Source organism: Stomoxys calcitrans, chromosome 2 (genome assembly GCF_963082655.1).
Source record: "Stomoxys calcitrans chromosome 2, idStoCalc2.1, whole genome shotgun sequence".
Taxonomy (NCBI): Eukaryota; Metazoa; Arthropoda; class Insecta; order Diptera; family Muscidae; genus Stomoxys; species Stomoxys calcitrans.
The window spans coordinates 89466215-89487990 of NC_081553.1; the positions used below are offsets into that span (position 1 = coordinate 89466215).

The 21776-nt window shown below is 39.9% G+C and overlaps 1 protein-coding gene across 1 annotated transcript; it reads right to left on the bottom strand.

The window, feature by feature from the left end:
- Positions 1–1707: 1707 nt before the first annotated feature.
- LOC106080724 (TATA box-binding protein-associated factor RNA polymerase I subunit B) lies at positions 1708–18195 on the bottom strand. Its single transcript, XM_059361843.1, has 6 exons — positions 17960–18195; positions 14248–14443; positions 14058–14181; positions 9643–10086; positions 8489–9568; positions 1708–2441 (listed from the first exon to the last, which is right to left on the bottom strand). The coding sequence occupies exons 1-6, from the start codon at positions 18171–18173 to the stop codon at positions 1773–1775; spliced, it is 2727 nt and encodes a 908-aa protein (XP_059217826.1). The 5' UTR covers positions 18174–18195; the 3' UTR covers positions 1708–1772.
- Between the last annotated feature and the right edge of the window lie 3581 nt (positions 18196–21776).

Consider the following 21776-nt stretch of genomic DNA (forward strand, 5'->3'; position numbering starts at 1 on the left):
TCAATCCGGTACGTACAACCGGCTGCTATGGGATTGAATAGAAACAGTAATATTTTTTTACAGAATTTATGTGGGTATTCGGCCGTAGGAGCGAATATTGGGTACCCGGAAAGATGCCAAGGACATACTCAACTCGATTGTTTGAAGAAAGCAATATTGTCTAGAGGATAGAGCGAACAAATGGAAAACCATTGGCCACTTGATGTTAAATGACGCAAAATGTTTAGTAGCAGTCAGAAAGAAGTGCGAAAGAAGTTTTACCAAAGCCTTAAACATCAAACCAATGACTTTGAGAACAGGCATATCGTCTTATGGAGACAAAGCAGGAAATTTGGTAACAGATACAGATAGTGTGCTTAGTGTGCTGTCCGTCTAAATAACAACAAGGCAACAGAAGCCGATGGGTTTCCAGCTAAACTATTTAATGTCAGAAAGGACAGGCTCCCGAGGTAGGTGCACCAGTTCAACTGGGCAATCTGACTAAAGGAACGTATACTCAGCGATGGGAACCTCAGTATACTATGTCGTGTCCACAAGAAAGGAGAATGACAGAAGGGCTAACTACAGAGGAATAAGTTTCCTTTTTATTCCATACAAAATACTTTCGAGCGTACTATATGATGAATTGAAGTCTAAGTAAACGAGGTAATTGGACCTTATCAAATGCGACTCACAGATTCACCATAGAGCAGCATTCTCAGTGCACCGAATCCTGGACCCGGCACGGGATAGTTGCGAGCACCACACAGGCTGGAGCATTGGGCTCAAATTTTGTGGTGTTCATTGCTGTCTAGAGAAACTTAGCTGCGAGCTACCGGGTGCGTCCACAGGTAGCGGGGTAGCTGCAACGGCAGTCACGGACAATCAGCGGTATCGAGCGGGGAGTCTCAGTAAGATTCTCTTGCACAAATATGAGTGGCTATGATGCTCGATATGACAAGGTGAGTTTTTGGAGCCTTTAAATAGCCAATGGCCATCCTGTAACGAAGAACGAGCGTGCTCACCTACAGGAGCTTGACGAGGATCGCCAGCTCAACATGAAAATGTGGCTGCAATAACAACAACAACCGAATCCTAGAAGTCACACAAGAGAAACAAATCGTCACTTACGAATTTTTGTTGGCTACATAACCGCTTTCGTCATTCTAAAGGTTTTCAAGCTATGTCATCTGTTATAATTGGGACAAATAAATTACTGAAGCCCATTCATTACTTGGATTGAAAGAACTTCATTACAACAAAAATGAGTAAGAGCGTTATGAACTACTGCAAACGCTCTTACTCATTTTTGTTGTAATAAAGTTCTCTATTATTCGGGCAAATAACCTATAATTTCTTGAATTGACAGTGGTCAACAACTTACCAATAGCGGCACTGATCTTTTCTTCAAACTGTTCTAGACATTAATTCCGCTTACGCTCGTTGACCAAATTTTTGATTTCTAGATTGAGATTTGATTCTGAGCCATTGTGCACTAGGAATTTAGAGACTAAGAAGCTGCTACCTTCATAAAGCCTCAAAATTTCCTCTCAGCAAAATATGTGTGCTTTTGAGCGGGCGGGAATTCCTGGTTATCCGATAGGGCTGGAACAAAAGCCCTCATTCTTAGCTTCTCATTTTCTCGCAATACCTCTTATTTTCAGAATCTATCAATTTTGGTTTCATTTCAGCTATATTCCGTCTTTCGAATTCGAATTTTCCTTTGAATAATTTTTGAAAAACAGAAATTTGTTGCATTTTATTGAGTGAGAACAATTTAAAAATAAATTAATTTACCAAATCTTTCTATGACTAATTATCAGCGAATCGAATTCTTTTATGGGATGCTTGTATTTCAAATGTACATAATTCTTGACCTCATCCAAATTTTCAATACCCATGCAAAACATCACTTCAATTACAAGCAATTGTTCATATACTATGGGCCATTCCACTCCCAATGTGTCGGCACAAATCTCCAAAAGCCAAAAGAATCCCAAAGGGAGTTTATCCCGCAGTTGAGCTTGTTGCGTTGAGGTTAATGTCCACGTGTTACCCAATATCATCCAACAATCCATATTGGAATTGTAGAATTTAAGCACTTCCTGATCGGCAGAATTGGATTCGGGCAAAAATTCACTTTTTATGTGAATATCGTCTAAGCAATCATCTGAAGGTGTGCTTGCTCTTGATGAGTGATTTTGTGCTTTTTCCGCATCGTTTACGATGGAATCTTCTTTAGAATATAAATACTCTTCGTCTTCGATGCCAGCAAACATATCCACTATTCCTAAATTTCGTCGTGGTTTTTCTATGTCATATGCCGCCGGCAATGGATCCATGTTGGTTTCCCGAAATACATCAATGGAAATGTCAGGTAATGATTTAATGCTGCTACTTTGTTGATTTTCTGATGTTGTGTTTTTGGATGAGTTGGACACTTCGTGTTGAGTCGCAGGAAGCTTAAAGTAGGGAGTTTATAAGAGCTAAGTGAATAGAGAAATGGTTCACACATTTTATTTTTATAGAATTAAGATGCTAAAATAAGCAGTCCCCTAAGAATAAATCCTAAATTTGTAATTTTATTTTCATTTTCTTCTTCAAATTTTATTTCTATTCCTTATTGTCCCGAGAGAGGAGAAGTTTTGGAGGGGTAGCTTCCTGAGATTTTATGCTTTATTTAAGTATTATATTGGTATTATACTTTTAATTTGAGTTGCCTCGATCAGTCTACATATCTGCTTAGTTTGGTTTTTGGGTGGAGCCCCTGGGTCTTCACCCCAAAATTGTATATAAGTTTTGTATTCTACTTCAAAATATCTTTCACTTGAGTTCTATATTGCCCCGATCAGTTCACTTTTAAGTATAGGCGGTGTTTTTGGTGTAAGGGGTTGTACGTACTGGATTGACCCGATGGAGTCCTTCATCAGTAAGGGCTGTCGCTTCAACGAACAAGACACTGATACAACAACAACAACCATCTCGCCTTAGTATACAACACGTTGCTACAACAACAACAAGTATCTCTCTCAGATGTACGTAGTTGCAGAGTGAAATTTGTAGAGATTATTAATGCTGTTGTTGTAGCCAGGTGGTGGTGGCGATCCACGAAAAACTCCTGTAGGTGAGCTAGCTCTTTCCAGTCCAAAGAACCGATCGCCGCGGGAACATGGTGGTCATTGGTTGTTTAACGCCGCCAAAAACTCGATTTGACATATCGAGGATCATAGGCATTCAGTATTTAAGCAAAAGCCGGTGCCGGACCTCAAAGTTCCAGCCTGTGTGGTGTTCACAGCTATCCAGTGCCGGGATTGCTAATGTAGCAGCCAAACTCGCAGGCGGCGAAACTCGGAGCACGCGTCGCTCCAAGCTTAGTGATTTTTGGATCTGGAAACTGAATTTAAAAATCAATATTGTGGTCAACGAAAATGTGTGGAACTTATGGCAACAATATTTGAAATACTCTCTAACACCGGTAGGACCTCATTCACTTTTGGCAACGTAGCAGAGACGGATCATAATCATAGTAAAAAGCGTCCACCCTACTTTAAAGCTCGCACATGGGAGTATTCCGTAGCACGATCTGCACCCAATAGAGAGTCAATCCTGGCCAGGTTTTCGTTCCATGGTACCCCGTGATGCCCGGGACCCAGCAAAGCCGAATAGATTTCTCCATGGTCCTGGTAAGTGCCTTTTATTTTCTAAACAGTCTTGACCCAAGAACTTTTTGCGCCGCCAGATTGTCAACATATATTGTCAAAGTTCGATAGAGCAGCCGCTCCCGTATCGACTCCGCCTGAAAGACGGTACACCCGGCCAGAAGCCTATAGTCTGTTTCCAATTTAGACGCATCCGTGTATACGGAAGGTCCCAGGAAAGGCGAGTTTCCGATGCCCAGAGATGACTTTTAGGGAAAAATGACGTCCAACTCGTCAACAAGGAAGGACTCTCCTAATATAAAGTCTGTCGCGCTTCATATAGCATGCATCTAAGCAGCATCGCCATCGCCATCAGCAGAACAAAAGAATGTTGATTCGTTTGAAAGCCAATAAAAATATCTACAAAACCAGGCTAATTTTTCATTCCTACCACTCACAGTTTCCGAGATAAAGGATAATTATGTGATAGGTCATTCTTGAAGAGTCTTGTACGGATGGAGTAAGTAATTTTCGACAGCGACAGGTCTGACTCCCTCAATCTAAGTGCGTTCGTCGGTACGACACATTAACCATACAGATGTAAAGATGTAATATTGAGCATGGCATTCAGCGCGTCCATCGGGGCTCTCTTCCTTCCTCTAGAGATCAGTACCACCGCGATTCCAACTTCTAATCATCGACAATTGTGCAGAGCCCGATGTCATGCCAGATATACAGAGATATGAAGTAAACATTCAGTGCACCATCCCCGGCGTAAGCACCAAACTTTTTCCATCGAGTTGTGACAGGAGCAGAGCGCATTCAATCCCCTTTCCTCAACTTTTCTTTTTCAATTTAAATACAGGTCAAAAATCAACCCCAGGTACTCAGTCTCTGGAGAGAGTGGCAGCTCTGAGAGATCAGTACCGCCGTGGTATCCCCTACCTTCTTGAACATCGACAGTCGTACAGATCCCTATGCTATACCAGACATCCAGAGATAAGATCCGTATGAAATACCGCAGCAAACATTCAATGCACCACCCCGGCGTAATCATCAAACCCTTTCCACCATTTCCTCGAGGTTTCTTCTTCAGTTAAAACTCAGGTCAAAAATTAAGTCCAGGTACTTAATCTCTAGAGAAAGTGCCAGCTCTCAGTTGCACTTGAATCACGCAGCTTTCGCCTCCTAGTGAAAAGGACTGGCTAGGTCTTTCTGGGGTTTCTGCAAAGCCCCTTGGCCCTTGCCCACTCTGAGAGCTTTCTCAACGTTCCCATATATTGGGTTGCCCAAAAAGTAATTGCGGATTTTTTAAAAGAAAGTAAATGCATTTTTAATAAAACTTAGAATGAACTTTAATCGAATATACTTTTTTTACACTTTTTTTCTAAAGCAATCTAAAAGTAACAGCTGATAACTGACAGAAGAAAGAATGCAATTACAGAGTCACAAGCTGTAAAAAAATTTGTCAACGCCGACTATATGAAAAATCCGCAATTACTTTTTGGGCAACCCAATAGAATGGAATCGGCAGCAGTCATGCGCGTAGGTAACGAATAATAAAACTTCTCCCTGCGGAATAAAACCTCTCCCTGCGGATTTCATCAAGTCACAATTTTCCTTTTGTTGTTGTTGTTGTAATCACATGTTTGTATGCGGAGGCAGCGATCTGAGAACGGATGCGGAGTATCACGCGTTGTATTTATTAAATTTCAGCATTTGCAGCGAGAAAATACCAAATGCCCTGCACGGGATTGCTGTGAGCACCACACAGGATGGAACATTGAGGTCCGATCTGTGTGGTGTTCATCGCTGGGACGAGAAGCTTAGCAGCGAGCTACCGGGCGCGTCCACAGATTGCAGATAGTGGAATGTTCCGCCACTACGGAGTAGCTGCAACGGCAGCCGCGGACAATCAGCGGTATTGAGCGGATAGTCTTAGTGAGAGGCCGGGCGGCACCTGCTCTTGCACAAATACTGAGTGCCAGTGATGCTCGATATGACAAGGCGGTTATTGGTGCCTTTAAACAACCAACGGCCAACCTGCTCCTGCGGCGGTCGTTCTTTTGGACCGGAACGAGCTTGCTCACCTACAGGAGCTTGATGAGGATCGCCACCCCATGAAAATGTGGCTCCAACAACAACAACTCTGCAAAAAAAACCAACAATAGCGAATCGCAAAAGTACTGTATCAATTGGCTGCCATACTAAATGGTACAGTACCTCACAAATGTCATCAGCATTAGGTGATAATCACCGATTAAAATTTTCTCTGATGTTCTCGCCAGGATTCGAATTCAAACCCAGGCGTTCAGCATCATAGACGGACATGCTAAAATGTTTGAGTACACGAACACACTTCTGATCGATGCTACAAATTGCTAGAGGGAAAAAATCTACAGCAGAAATTTGCAAGTTTTCTCTCAGTTACCAAACTTTTAAAATTTTGGCTCGCTCTCAAACACTCTCTCGCTATCTTCTGCTGGCAAATAAAGTACACGAACGACCTCCAGTAAAAATTTGAATACATTTGCACAACTTCAAGTTATTGAAATCTCCTTTGATCCCGTGGTAGTCGGATTAAGCTGATGGATTTCTTCATCGGCAAGGGCTGCCGCCTCAGTGTATAAAACACTGCTACAACAACAGCAACAGAAGCTCCTTCTATGTCCACGAAGACCAAAAGTCAAGTCTTCCACCCTCAATGTTCTGCAATGTATGCAATCACATAATTAGGGGCACTATCAACCGACCCTTAGGGTAAGCATGCAAATAGCCGAATATCATTAAAGGGTCGAGTTTGTCTCTAGTCCTCGTCTAGTCATTTTCTGCCTGACCTAAAACATAAAGCATTAATTGATGGCAAAACCTATTTGCAAGTTTCAGCGAAAATTTCTGAATTTCCCGCATAACAAAGTTGGTGACAGATGACTCTGTATACAACAAATTGTTAATGAAGTATTCAGATGTCTTCTACTCTTCCTGAAATTAAAGAGGAAGATGGAATTATATCTCATTATATTGAAACGACTGGACCACCCGTTTTTGCAAAATCAAGACTCTTAGACCAAAATCGTTTTCAAATGGCCAAACAATATTTTGAGTACATGGGATTATTAGACCGTCAAGGAGTATTAGCCTGTTAAGGAGTAATTGGTTGAACCATTTTTATATGGTTCCCAAAAAATTGCTGAGTGGAGATGTCTTTTTGTGGAGATTACCGATTTTTTAAATAAAATTATGGTGCCAGATGATTATCCACAACCTTTTATCACTGAGTACTTGAAATGCTCTCTCCAGGGTCTGCAAGGCAAATGATGAGACACTGATTTGCCTCCTATTCTGGGCAGTAAGTAACTCGGTTTCCCCGCCTTTGTTATATAAATAATCTTTTTCTGTTATTCCATGCCTTTTTTGTTGTTTGTTGAATATTGTTTCGCAGTCTTGTCATAGAAAATCACTGATATTCCCGTTGTCGAAGGCGAAAATCGATAGCAGCCGTAGTCGAAGACGAATTTCACATTTCGTGGTATTCTATAACTTACTTCTCCTTAGACAGTTTGATAATAGAACACCAGTGAGGAAAGGCAAAAGTCGGGCGGTGCCGACTTTATATACCCTACACCTACCCTATAGGCACAAAGTGGTAGCTATGTCTAATTCAGAACCAATTTTGATGGACCTCGCCGGATGTTTTCAGATGGGTTATTAAGCAATCCGTATCACATTTCGAGCAAATATGTTCAAACTGTAATAACTACGGTTCACAAATGACAACATTATTGTAAATTACACAAAATTTGATAATGAGCTTTGGGCAAAATTTTGGCAAGATTGGTCCAAAAATGCTCTAGCTGTGGCTCTAGATGTGAAAATCGGAAAATCGATATACATATATGACAGCTATATCTAAATCTAAACCGATTTCTATGAAATTCATCTATAATGTCGAGACTCAAGAGAAAATCCTTCCTGCCGAGACTCAAGAGAAAATCCTGCCATATTTCGAGAGAATCGATTAACAAAAGACCATTTGATTGAAATATTACTGCAAATCGGACGAACACATATATGGGAACTATGTCTAAACCTGAACTGATTTTGAGCAATCTTTATAGACGTAGTGGAAGTCGTCGAGGAAAGCGTTGTACAAATTTTTGGGAAGATTGGTCAATAAATGCGCTTGCAGTGGCTCTACGAGTGAAAATTGGGCGACATATATATGAGCGCTATATATATAAATCTGAACCGATTTCCATGAAATTCACTAGTAATGTCGAGAGTCAAGAGACTTAAGAGAATCGGTTAACGGATGACCATTTTATTGCATTATAACTGGAAATCGAACGAACATATATATGGGAGCTATATCCAAATCTGAACCGATTTCAATGAAATTACCAGTAATATCGGGAGTCAAAGGAAAATCATTCCTGCCAAATTTCGGTTAACAAATGGAAATTTTATTGCAGTATTACTGCAAATCGGACGAACGTATATATGGGAGCTATATCCAAATCTGAACGGATTTTTTCCAATTTAATAGGCTTCGTCTCTAGTCCGAAAAACATGTCCATACCAAATTTGAAGACGATCGGATGAAAATTGCGACCTGTAGTTTGTACACAAATTAACAAATTAACGGACAGACGAACATAGCTAAATCGAATCAGAAAGTGATTCTGAGTCGATGGGTATGCTTATCAATGGGTCTATCTCTCTTCCTTTTGGGTTTTCAAACTAATTCAAACAACCATAATACAATTTTGCAAAAATTTCGACATTCGACTGAGCCATCGCCAACCGGAAGAAGGGGGAAGATTGTTTAGTTTTTTCAAAATTTTCTCCAAAATTTGGCTTAGTTTTCTTACCTTTGAATTGTTTTGTTTCTTACTCCTCATTATAGGTACACAGTCACTTGGAATACTTGCTTCCTCCAGCCCTTCTAAATCTTTGTTCCATTCCAGTTCGTCTTTGTAGTGAGACTTTTGATTTGATATTTTGTCAGTCCATTCTTTATCGGTTATATTGAAATCAGCTTTTTGTGTGTTCTTTAGCTTAACAGGATTGGTATTCCGAAAGATGCCCACATAATGTCTATTTTCCGTTGTTTCTAAGGAGCAGACTTTCAATTCTTTGTTGTTATTTCGAAAATATTCAATTAGGGGCTTGACTTCCAAGTACGACTGCATATCACGCTGCGAATGATCTGTGTGCATAAATTGGGGGATTTTTGGTATAGAGACATTTTGACCACTATTATTGTGATTGCGGTGTAAAAGAATTGTTTTGAAGTACGTCGAAGCCGGAGTGTAGGTGGGTTTAAAGTCAAATTTCGTCTCATTTATGTTAGGCTTTTCATGATTTTCCAAAAATTTCTCAAAAAATTTCCTCAAGTTATCGAAATTTTGTTGTCTTATCTGCTGCTTGGCCATGTTAGCTTGTTCATGTTCCTTGCGTTGTTCCGTCTCATCGGCCATACCTTGCAAAATTTGCTCGATACTTTCGCTCTGATGAAATTGCTTGCAAAATGCTAAATTGTAGTGCGACACTATGATCTTGCGCATTTCAATGTATCTCTGCCAACCATCCCACACAAATAGTAAGGGGCGATTCTCATTGTTTCTGTGATTTAGTTCTAGGATTTTGAGATTTAGTTTCTTTGCAGTCTTCGATATGCGATGCTCTTTGTATCCATCAAGACCAAACAGTAATTTCATTATAAAAATGATATAGGCCATGGCACGAGCCTCGTAAGCTGGATAGAAAAGTGCCGTACGTATTTCAAAGCGTGGTGGAAGAAAGTTGATAAGCCTTTCCACATAAATACAGATTTCCGGCGGCAGACATAACTCGGTAACATATCTCTTCACCAAGTCCATCATATTAGGTGTGGTAAACCTACGTATGCCTATATGTTTGGCAAACACACCGACATGTGTGCGAAATCCCTACAAGTTGTGCAAACAAAAGTTCTTTTTATCTATAATCAAATTGAAAGCATTTGGTAGGCGATCGGTCATACCTTTTCTAAAATTTTTTCGGGTTGTATATAGAAACCGATCTTCTGCAATATTTCTGTAGCATTGCCTGCAATATTCTCCGGAAAATATTGCAAAATATTCTTCCATCCTATATGGCCCTCATTTATAAAACGCACCATATCGGTTAGTTGCATATTGTCGCCGATTAAGTTTAAAGCTATGGCCAAAACTGTGTAGACTTGTTTCAGACCCATATTCATGAAACTGTAATCGCCAAAACTTAGCTCTCTAACCGTTGGCATCTTATGGCATTGCAATTCGCCTTCGAAGTCCATTTCGTGACGCAGCAAATGCTTGGCTGGCATTCTCTTTTTCAGAATTTTTCTGGCCTTCATATTGAATGTGAGTTTGATGGCTTTATTGGAATTCACTGTTGTTGATGTGGCTGAGGTCATCGATGAGTACAAGGACTCGTTTAATTGGCGCTACAAAATAAAAAGAAGTAGGAGGTTAGTAAACTGCTATTGTGATAGGTTAACATAAACAAGTAAAAGAACAGGGGGTAAACTTTTCACACATTACTACGTATTGTCCGATTCAAGATTAAGCTCAACGATAATTTTAAAATGACATATTTTTTGGGGAAAGTTTTCACTAACTGGGTCTCATAACTGTAGTCATCATGCAAAATGTCAAGCGAATGGGATAAGAATTATGCTGAGTTTTCTAAGTCAAATTGGGAGATGGGTTTATGTGGGAGCTATATCAGGTTATAGACCAATTTGGATTATACACCACATTAGTGTTGGATGTTATAACAGAAGTCATTTGCAAAATTTAAACGAAATCGAAAAACGTATGGAGCCCTCTAGAGGCGTCACAGAGGTCAAATGAGAGATCAGTTTATATAAGAGTTTGTAGACCGATAGACATACCATAGCTGTTGAAACCAGGGACGAGATAACTATGAGCATCACACAGGCTGGAACTTTGAGCTGCAATTTGTGTGGTGTTCTTTTTTAGGGCGTGAAACTTACCGGGCGCGTCCACAGGTTGCGGATAGTGGAATGCTTCATATGGAGTAGCTGCAACTGCAATCGCAAACAATTAGGGGTATCGAGTGGAGATTCTCAGAGAGTGGCACCGACTCTTGCTTAAATACTTAGTGCCTATGATAATCGATATGACAAGGCGAATGGGCAAAAAATTAATTTTTGTCTTTCATGTTCTCGCAGCGATCGGTCCTAGGGATCGGAACGAGCTTGCTGACCTATAGAGCTTGGCGAGGATCACTACCTCCACTACCACTAATGACTACCACTTCCACACGCAAGTATCAAGGCTCACGTGAAAATCAAAACTATAACGAAAAACTAATAAGAATATACCAACTCACGAGAAACCCAGGAATTAAGACACTCACGAAAAACAAGGCCTAGACCACTTTGCAAATTGCAAATTTTGCCCATGAACATTCCACAAAGGAACAGGGGCAAACTTCTCACATATCAATGAGAGCTGTTGAGATTCATGTTTAAGCTCAATGATAAAGGGCGTCCTTTTTATAGCCGAGAACGAACGGCGTGACGCAATGTGACACCTTTTTGGAGAGAAGTTTTTACATGGCATAGTACCTCACATATGTTGGCAGCATTAGGAGGGGAAAACCACCGCAGAAAATTTTTTTCTGATGGTCGCGCCTGGATTCGAACCCAGGCGTTCAGTATCATAGGCGGACATGCTTACCTCTGCGCTACGGTGGCCTCGAATAATTGGCACCTTTAAATAACCAATGGAGGCCACCGTGGCGCAGAGGCTAGTATGTCCGCCTATGACGCCGAACGCCTGGGTTCAAATCCCGGCGTGAACATCAGAAAAATTTTCAGTGGTGGTTTTCCCCTTACTAATGCTGGCAATATTTGAAAGATATCCTGCCATGTTAAATCTTCTCTACCAAGTGGTGTCGCTATGCTGCACGCCGTTCGGACTCGGCATAAAAAAGTAGGCCCCTTATCATTGAGATTAAACTTTAATCGGACTGTACTCATTGATATGACAAAATTATCCCCTGTTCCTTAATGGAATGTTCATGGGAAATTTAGTAGTTTAGTAAATAACGAATGGGGGAATAAATAAACAAATAAAAAGAAATATATGTCCATCATGTTCTCGCGGTGGTCGGTCTTATGGACCGAAACGAGCCTGCTGACCTACGGAGCTTGACGAGGATAACTACCTCCACATGCAAATATGTGGCTACTACACTACTACTGGAACCCCGGCACGGAATTGGAACTTTGAGATCCGAACTGTGTGGTGTTCGTTGCTATCACGAGAAGATTGCGGATAGTGGAATGCTCCACATGGAGTAGCTGCAACGGCGGACAACGCGGACAATTAGCGTTATCGAGGGGAGAGTGAGAAGCCGGGCGTCACCGGCTCTTGCACAAATACTGAGTGCCTATAATGCTCTATATAACAAGGCGGGTTATTGGCGCCTTTCAATAACCAATTGCCACCCTGTTCTCGCGGCGATTGGTCATTTGGACCAGAACGAGCTTGCTCACCTACAGGAGCTTAAAGAGGATCGCCACCTTCACATGAAAATGTGGTTACAACGACAACAACAACTACTACTACTACAACTAAAACAACAGAGAACTCCAACCTAAGGAACTTCCTGCTTAACTCTATGGGTGGTCAGTTCTATGTACTGGATCGATACGAACCCCTTCAAAGCTGTCTAATGATTACAACTTTCACATGCAAGTATCAAAATTGAGACCCTCATGGAAAAAAGTTACGACTCAAGGGATAACCAGTGCTCACGTGAAAATCTTAACTAATGAAAAACTCATGAGAAAATACCCACTCATGAGAAATCCAGGAATCAAGAGACTCACGACTACTTTATTTTAATTGGTCATTACGGAAAATGTATTCCCCTAGCCGAACGTAGAATAGATGCCCAAGCGCCTAGATCTTCCGACATCCTCTCTCTTGGGTTTCTTGCCTTCCCGATGTTCGTGCGTTTGCTCAGTCAATTAACCTCTTTTTGTTATAGAACTTTCCCTTGTAGAGACTCAATTTTGAGACAGACAGACAGATTAAAGATATTTTCTCTACCTACTTTTTTATGGAATCTAGATTTATGTTTGGTCATTGCTGGGGCCCTGGCCAAAAGGGCTAGAAATGAGATTTTTAAGTTTGATCAAACATCATATTTGGAATAATTTTGAGAAAATTATTCATTTGTGACTCCATTAGCTTAATTTATAAATTACTTCTCGTTTATTTTAAAATTTTAGGTTGTTTTTACTTCACACCTATGCTTATAAGACTGCTGGAATGAATATTACTTACATTGGATATGTAACTATCAAAACATTGTTCCTACCTTAACCTTGACAAGTGATTGATGAGTGGTAGCCTCATTACTATTACGATTTTTTGCAAAACAAAAACAAAACTGGCGTGTTTCTCCGCTTTAAGTGATAAGAAAATGTTTTAAGGTTAACTAAGATTTAGTATAAAATACCTGCTTTGAGACTATAACTTAATTACATTCAATCTACAACTTCAGTAAACAACTCTTTTTCAGATACAAAGAGCTTTAACTAGAAATGCGTTCTCTAGTTTTTGTGTTATTAGTAGCAATGTGCTATTTGGCAATTAGCATAAATGCTGCAGCTTTGCCAGAGGATTCAAATTTTCCCAGTGATGATTTTTACCCATCTGAAGATGTCTCAAACGATGGCAAGTAGGATTTTATTTGGTTCAAAACATGTTTGTACGTCACTTTTTTTTATTTTTACAGACTTGGAACAAGTTGACCCAACTACCCAGAGTGGTAAGGTTGTACCACAGGCTCGCACTACATTCTTGTTGTTGCCTCTTTTGTTCCCCGATCAGTTCTCTTTTAATTGAATTTCTAATAAAATTTCTTAAAAATATGTAATAAAATAAAGAAACAGTTGGCTGTATGCAGTATGAAAGAGTCAAGTTAATGGCTATAAGCATTGAGTAAGTACCCTACGTGGAAATGGGACAGGTCCCAAACCTGTCATGGGATAGGTCCTATGCTGATAGGGTCCGGTCCCAGTTTTCGTCCCCTTACATGGTAAAAACCTATCACCTTTATAAGGGTTTGTCGCTCGAGTTGACGAATTACCATCATTCTAACACCGTAGGATAGGTCCCGGGACAGTTCGAAAAGGATGAGTATACTTTGCAAGCATTTTTAAGGGAAATAACATTAGTAAGCAAATTTTGTAGATTTTGTACGATTAAAAAAAAACATACGTTACGTCTTTTCCTTGTAAGGTTAACTTTACGATACAGTGCCCCACATAAGCTAGTTTCTCAATTTGACTTCTTCAGCTTACGTTTATTACTTTCAATGAATTGATATATTACCCTACGAGGAGTTTAAGCTCCTCCCCTTTTTATTATTTACCTTTGTCTTGCGCCAGCTTCTTGAACTCATTTCTTCACCACCGCTTGTACCACTGGTATTTGTATTTGTACTTTTGCGTCGCTGCCGCTTCTTCTTAGTGTGGTTAAAGATGGTTTCTGCATCGCTAAAGGATTACAATTTTATTTTATTAAAAGCAATTTGTTTGTTATTATTTATGAAACTTATTTACTTTTGTGTATAACGTGCACCAAGTCTAGGCAATTCTGCGTGTTTCTTGCTAAAGAATGCCACTTCATTGCGTCGCAAATAAGCTGCCCATACTTGTAGGGCCATAAGTTTAAGTTCTTCTTTGGCACCAAATGCAAGAAGTTCCTCAACATAGCCGCGTAAAATGTAATTGTAACACTCCCATGAAGTAATTTGGGCTAAAAAGTATATAGAAAAGAGAAAATCTAAATACATTTTTGAAAGTGACGAAAGGGTGTAAAATGTGAGATAGGTTTTGTTCGGTTTGCCAGAAGCGTCTCCATCATCTAACCGTGTTGGTGAGGTTTAACCGGTACATAGAGTGGGTGCATTTCCGATCTTACTCTGGCCTTACATCACTACAGGAGTATAGTCGCACTGAATATGTTGCAAGGTGTTGTGCAAACATAGACAGCAGTGGGTTACAAGCGTCGTCGCCTTCGGTGTCCTCCTTGTGTTGTTGTTGTAGCAAAATGTTCATGTGAAGGTGGCGATCCTCGTCAAGCTCTGGTGTGAGCAAGCTCGTTCCGGAAAACGGACCCATCGCCGCGGGAACGAGATGGTCATTGGTAATTTAAAGGCGCCAATGTCATATCGAGCATCATAGACAATCAGTATTTGTGCAAGAGCCGGTGCCAACCGGCCACTCACTGAGACTTTCCACTCAATACCGCTGATTGTCCGCGACTGCCGTTGCAGCTACTCCGTATGGAGCATTCCACTACCCGCAACCTGTAGACGCACCTGGCTTCAATCAGCCCAGGCCATGTGATAGGACGGTCCTCGTGGTACTGGACCTATCGAAGGCATTCGACACGGTCAGCCATGCCAAATTATTTGAGGACATCGCCAACACGTCCCTCCAGCCAGGACTGAAACCTTGGGTCGCGAATTATCTGTGTGGTCGCCAGTCATTTGTGTAATTTATGGATAAGAAGTCGAAGCACCGTAGAGTGAAACAGGGAGTTCCCCAAGGTGGGGTGATATCTCCGGCACTGTTTAACCTCTACCTATCCTCCATCCACTCCCTCCAGACGGCATAGACAACTGTATGATCATGGCATCAGGCCCTCCACCCATTGTTAACATCTGCGATAGGTTGAACGACTACCTCAACGAACTTGCTTCATATTTCGCTGTAAAAAATCTGAAAATATCTGCCACTAAATCTTCAGCCACATTGTTCACTGCAAACACGCGTGAGGTGATGAAGAAATGAGTCCGACCATCAAGTGCAACGCCAATGTGGTCTCCTCAGCTCTTTGACACGCAGCGGAATAATATTCAGGTCTGCCGAACTGCGACAGGCTGTCTCCTCAGTTCTCATGTGGCCAACCTCCATCAGGAGACAAAGATCCTAACAGTGCGAAGACATAACTATGTGCTGTTTAAGCAATACCTTATGAGCTGTTATAGCAGGGACCATCCAAATCATCATCTTTTGAATAGGTAGCCTTAAAGTGAACCTACACGATCTAGAGCGTGAGGTTCAGCGCTACAAGAGAGAACCTCTAGATCAAGCGGGTCAAGAGAACATTCATGCAGACACGGTAGCAGATGTGTATCCCGATTGTGACCTGGGACCACACGTCACCTGTTTGACCCACTCGAGATGCTCAGCTGCGAGCTACCGGCGTTCACAGGTTGCAGATAGTCGAATGCTTTATACGGAGTAGCTGCAATGACAGTCTCGGACAATCAGCGGTGTTGAGCGGAAAGTCTTAGTGAGAGTTCAGGCGGCACTGGCTATTTCAAATCTACTGAATGCCTATGATGCTCGATATGACAAGGCGAGTTATTGGCGGCTTTAAATAACCAATAACCACCCCTTTTTACATGAAATTGTCGCTAGAACAACAACAACAACCAATAAATCGCCTTCATCGCCATCGAGCATCATAGGCAGTCAATAATTGTGCAAAAGCAGGAGCCACCAGACCGCTCACTGAGACTCTCCACTCGGTACCACCGATTATGCGCGACTGGAGTTACAGCTACTCCCGATGGAGCATTCCACTATCCGCAACCTGTGGACGGGCCCGGTAGCTCGCTTCTAGCTTCTCGTGACAGCAATCTACACCACACAGATCGGTCCTCAATTTTCCAGCTTGTGTAGTGCAGAAATCCCATGCTGGGATGAGGTGCTGGTTCTTTTGTTACAGTGCTTTAAGTGTTCCAGCTGACCACCACATTTATATTCTTATTCAGTTTTCTGATACGCAGCTTGATATAGAACAGCGATGGGCATATACACACACACTGTTGCAATTTATTGTGTACATATGGAACATTACACGACATAGATATAGGTTCCGACAAACGACACAAAAGCACCGCACCGATCTGTATCACAGGCAGTTGAAATTAGAGGATATATCTACCTAACACCCTTAATACCGTGGCGACAACCGGATATATAAAACAGTCACCCAAGCCTTATATATATATAAAGTGATATGCTTCTCCCAGTTTGAAAATATTTACGAACATTGGCAACAATCCGGTATATAGGCAGCCCTTGCCGATGAATGAATTCATCGGGTCAATCCGTCTGCTATGGGATTGCGATCGCTTTTGAAGGCTATCATTTTTATACCCTCCACCATAGGATGGGTGTATACTAATTTCGTATAAGTATGTATGTCGATCTAGCTATGTCCGTCCACCCGTCTGTCTGTCGAAAGCACGCTAACTTTCGAAGGGGTAAAGCTAGGCGCTTGAAATATTACACAAATACTTCTTATAATTGTAGGTCGGTTGGGATCGTAAATGGGCTAAATCGGTCGATGTATTTATGTAGCTCCCATATAAACCGATCTTGGGTCTTGATTTTTTGAGCCTCTAGAGGGCGCAATTCTTATCCGATGTGGCTGAAATTTTGCACTTCCAACAACTGTGCTAAGTATGGTTTAAATCGGTTTATAGTGTTGTAGCAGTTTGTTGTTTTCTATCTTTCGTCTGCTTGATTCAGTTGAGTGTGAGGAGCAATTCTTAACCGATTTGGCTGAAATTTTGCACATGTCTTCCAACAACTGTGCCAAGTATGGTCTAAATCAGTCCATAGCCTGATATGGCGGCCATATAAGCTGATCTCCCGATTAGACTTCTTAAGAGCGCAATTCAACATAAAGTTGAAGAATGATTTCCAACAATTGTGCCAAGTATGGTCCAAATCAGTCTATAACCTGATATAGCCGCCAAACAAACCGATCTCCCGACTGGACTTCTTAAGCTTCTAGAGAGCGCAAGTTTTATCCAATTTGGTTGCATATGTCGTTTTGGTATGACTTCCAACTACTGTGCCAAGTATTGTCTAAATCGGTTAATAATTTGATATAACTGCCATATAAACCGATCTCCCAATTTGACACTCGGAGCCACTGGAGGATGCAATTTTTACTCGATTTGCCCGAGATTTTGAAGGTGGTATTTTTCTATGACTTCTAACAGCCATATCGGTTAATAACTTGATGTAGCTCATATATATATTGAAAAAGTCATTCAAAGAACTTGCCCAATGCGATCCATGGTGGAGGGTATATAAGATTCAGCTCGGCCGACCTTAGCACGCTTTTACTTGTTGTTAGTGAAACTATTCTATTCTTTTCTCGGTGGTAAGAGCATGTCCTAGTTTTCCTTGTATAAATTAAGCTCTTTTCATGGCATATACATATGTACATACATACAATACTTACGTTTTTCTGCTTTAGCAACACTGATTTTCATAGTCTTTGAATGCTTAGTTCCTGTGGTCTCATTGAATGCATCATCCTCATTTTCTACCTCCACTTGGCGTACCTGTTCTTGTTTGGTGCCACATTCTAGGCAATAATAAAAGCCTTCACGTTGTTCAAAGTCAGTTTCTCCGCAAACTCCACATGTAATATTTGGTATAATCTCATCCTCCATAATTTACCAAATGCTATTAATTCAGAAAAGCCCAATTAAGCTAACAATTAAAAAATAGCGTCTGCCGGCCAAAAAAAAAATAATAAAATTGTCATCAAGCAACAAGTCAGCTGTTGGTGTTAAATTTCTAACACAGTGGCAACACTAGTTTGAATTCATGCAGCTATTTGCCGCTAGAGGCCGTATGACATCAGAACCCAGGGTTGCATTTGCTATTAGCGGCGAGTACATTTGAAATAGGATTCAAATTAAATTGCTTGGGGAGGTGGATAATAAAATAGAACAAAGATTACATTGTACTACTAGAAAAAGATAAAGAGGGAAGGAAAACAACATAAAACAATGGCCATTAAGAATTAGATAGATTTTTTATACACACCACCATAGCTTTAAGGGTATACCAATCCAGTTATTCCGTTTGTAACCCCGATTTAGTGTTTTTTTTTTATCGTTTTACCATCCAGTACTTACCTCGTTTATTAATGAATTTTTTTTTTCGTTGTTATTTTTGAAAATACTCATATCCATCTGTTTTAAGATTTTATTAAACATTTGTTTACATTTTTCTTTTCTTATGTTTTGGTTTGATTTTATTTTATTTTTTTTTTAGCTTACTCTCTTTTGCTGACGTGTACATTCGTTTTGGGGTTCGGGGGGTTTCTTACATTTTAAATCCTATTTACAATACTTTAAAATTAGACTAGTAAAAAGTAAACATTTATGGGGGAATCTTTCTTGCTTTCTAAACATGGGTGATGATAACAACATTGATTTGAAATATACGTTCATAGACATACGAGTACTTTTTTTTCGTTAGTATATGCAAATTCATTGATACTTTAAAGCAATTTCGGGTTTAGTTAGTTTTCTTTTGTTAGGGGGTGCCAGTCTCCTTATACTGTTTAGTTAGGGTTTTTTTTCTCTTTTTTGGTAACTTAATCTATATTTTTGGAGTTTAACTTACAATTTGACGTTCACACATTCATTATACACACACACATAATAAACATTTACGCTCATAATTATGAAGTTTAATCAAGAAATTAAAAAAAAAACATAATGGCTTAACAAACAGTGACTTTCATTAGAATATCTTTTAATAGATTTAGATTCATGATTGCTTAAATTATTTTTTTTTAGTTTTTTTAACCGTATGAAATATGCTTGTATGAATAGTTTTTTATTTTAATCTTTGCTTTTGTTTAAACGACAATTCCATTTAAGTTTTCTTTTTGTATCTTTTGATAATTAACAATTGCATTTTGTAAAATCACTTCTTTTCATAAGTTCATATATATTATTTAAGTTAGTTTTTCTTTTTGGTGAATAAAATTATATGGAAAAAATATACTCTACAATTATGCAAAATATAAAGATGTGTGCATGTTTGTTTAATGTCTCTGTGTAAGTTTGTATATTCACTATGGGACGGAGATGTTTTTGAATAATAGTTTAATTTTTATTTTATTTTTTATTTTTATGTAAGATTTCAAATAAATTTGACCAATTTTTTCGTTGTTATTGTTCTTTTATCGTAACTTCATACACAAAATGAAAATCAGCGTAGAAAACTGGAAAGCAGTTGGGAAAATCATAGAGGATTGTGACTCACTTTTCTACAATGGCAAGGCGAGAACCTTTATGCAGTCGTACGCACACGAATGAGGCATGAACATGCGTATGAACATTTTATTAAGGAACAGCGAGGATACTTTCCTCACATCCATGAGTGCTGTGCAATTGGCAGTTTAAGCTCACTGATTAAGGACCAATCCCATGGCAGCCGATTGTACGTACCGGATTGACCTGATGGGGTTCTTCATCGGCAAGGGCTGCCGCCTCAGTGTTTAACATACTGCTACAACAACAACAACTGATTACGGACCTAATTTTTTATCCACGAATTCGTACGCAGAGCGACACCTAGTAGAGAAGTTTTACAACTTTGAATACTCATAAATATCGCCGGCATTTGCGAGGGACTTACAACCGCTAGGATTCCAACCCAGGAATATAAGTCATAGGGGGACATGCTAACTAGCGATGTGCGAGTGAGTGATTTTCCACTCACGCTTACGAGAAAAAAATTTACTTAAGCAAAACATTTTGATGTGGACTCACGTACTCGGACGCTCACGAGACGAAAATTTTTGTCACGCACGACTCACGACTCAGATGTTCTACTATGAGCATCAAAAGTGAGGCAATATCCAACGAAATTTAGTTATTGTAAGATTGTTGAAGATATATTTGTATATATATATATTTTAAATAATTAAGGAAAGTTTGTATTCTCAATATTCTTGCAAACAATACAATATTTAAACAAGTAAAAAATCGTTAAGTACTTTGGATACCCACCACCTCGGGTATATATGCAAACCATCTTTCGTCAAAATCCGGTGAAAAATGCATACCTTATGGCCCATAGCAACAATAACGAAATATGTTCCGATTTGGACCAAAAACTTATAAGTACAACTCATTGTTCAATTGTCTATAACAAAATATTGGTCTTCTAAGAAGCTATATCTAAAAATAAACCGATCTGAATCATATACGACACGGATATCGAAAAACCTAACATAAGTCAGTGTGTCAAATTTCAGTAAAATCGGATTATAAATGCGCCTTTTATGGGGCCAAGACTTTAGATCGAGATATCGGTCTATATGGCAGCTATATAAAAATCTGGACCGATTTAGGCTAAATTTAAGAATAATGTCGAAGGGCTTAACCTAACTCAATGTCCCAAATTTCGGCGGCATCGGACAATAAATGCGCCTTTTATGGGCTCAATACCTTAAATCGAGAAATCGATCTATATGGCAGCTATATTCAAATCTGGACCGATCTGAGCCAAATTGAAGAAGGATGTCGAAGGGCTTAACCTTACTCACTGTCCCAAATTTCGGCGACATCGGACAATAAATGCGCTTTTTATGGGCCTAAATCCTTAAATCGAGAAATCGGTCTATATGGCAGCTATATCTAAATCTTGACCGATTTGGGCCAAATTGCAGAAGGACATCGAAGGGCCTAAGACAACTCACTGTCTCAAAGTTCAGCAAAATCGGATAATAAATGTGGCTTTAATGGGCCTAAGACCCTAAATAGTCGGATCGGTCTATATGGGGGCTATATCAAGATAGTGTCCGATATAGCCCGTCTTCGAACTTAACCTGCTTAAGGACCAAAAAAAGAATCTGTGCAAAATTTCAGCTCAATATCTCTATTTTTAAAGACTGTAGCGTGATTTTAATAGACAGACGGACGGACATGCCTAGATCGTCTTGGATTTTTACGCTGATCAAGAATATATATACTTTATAGGGTCGGAAATGGATATTTCGATGTGTTGCAAACGGAATGACAAAATGAATATACCCCCATCCTTCGGTGGTGGGTATAAAAATTGCTTTGTGCTATATATATGCTTGCGATAATTTTACAAAAGCCAACAATTTCACAGATGTTGACACATTTTTGACTCTCACTGTACATAAGCATGCACTGGTTATTTATTCAGAACTTCAATGTACGGCACATATGTTATTTCTATACACTTTTCGCTACACTGTATAGTACTAAAATAAAACAGGG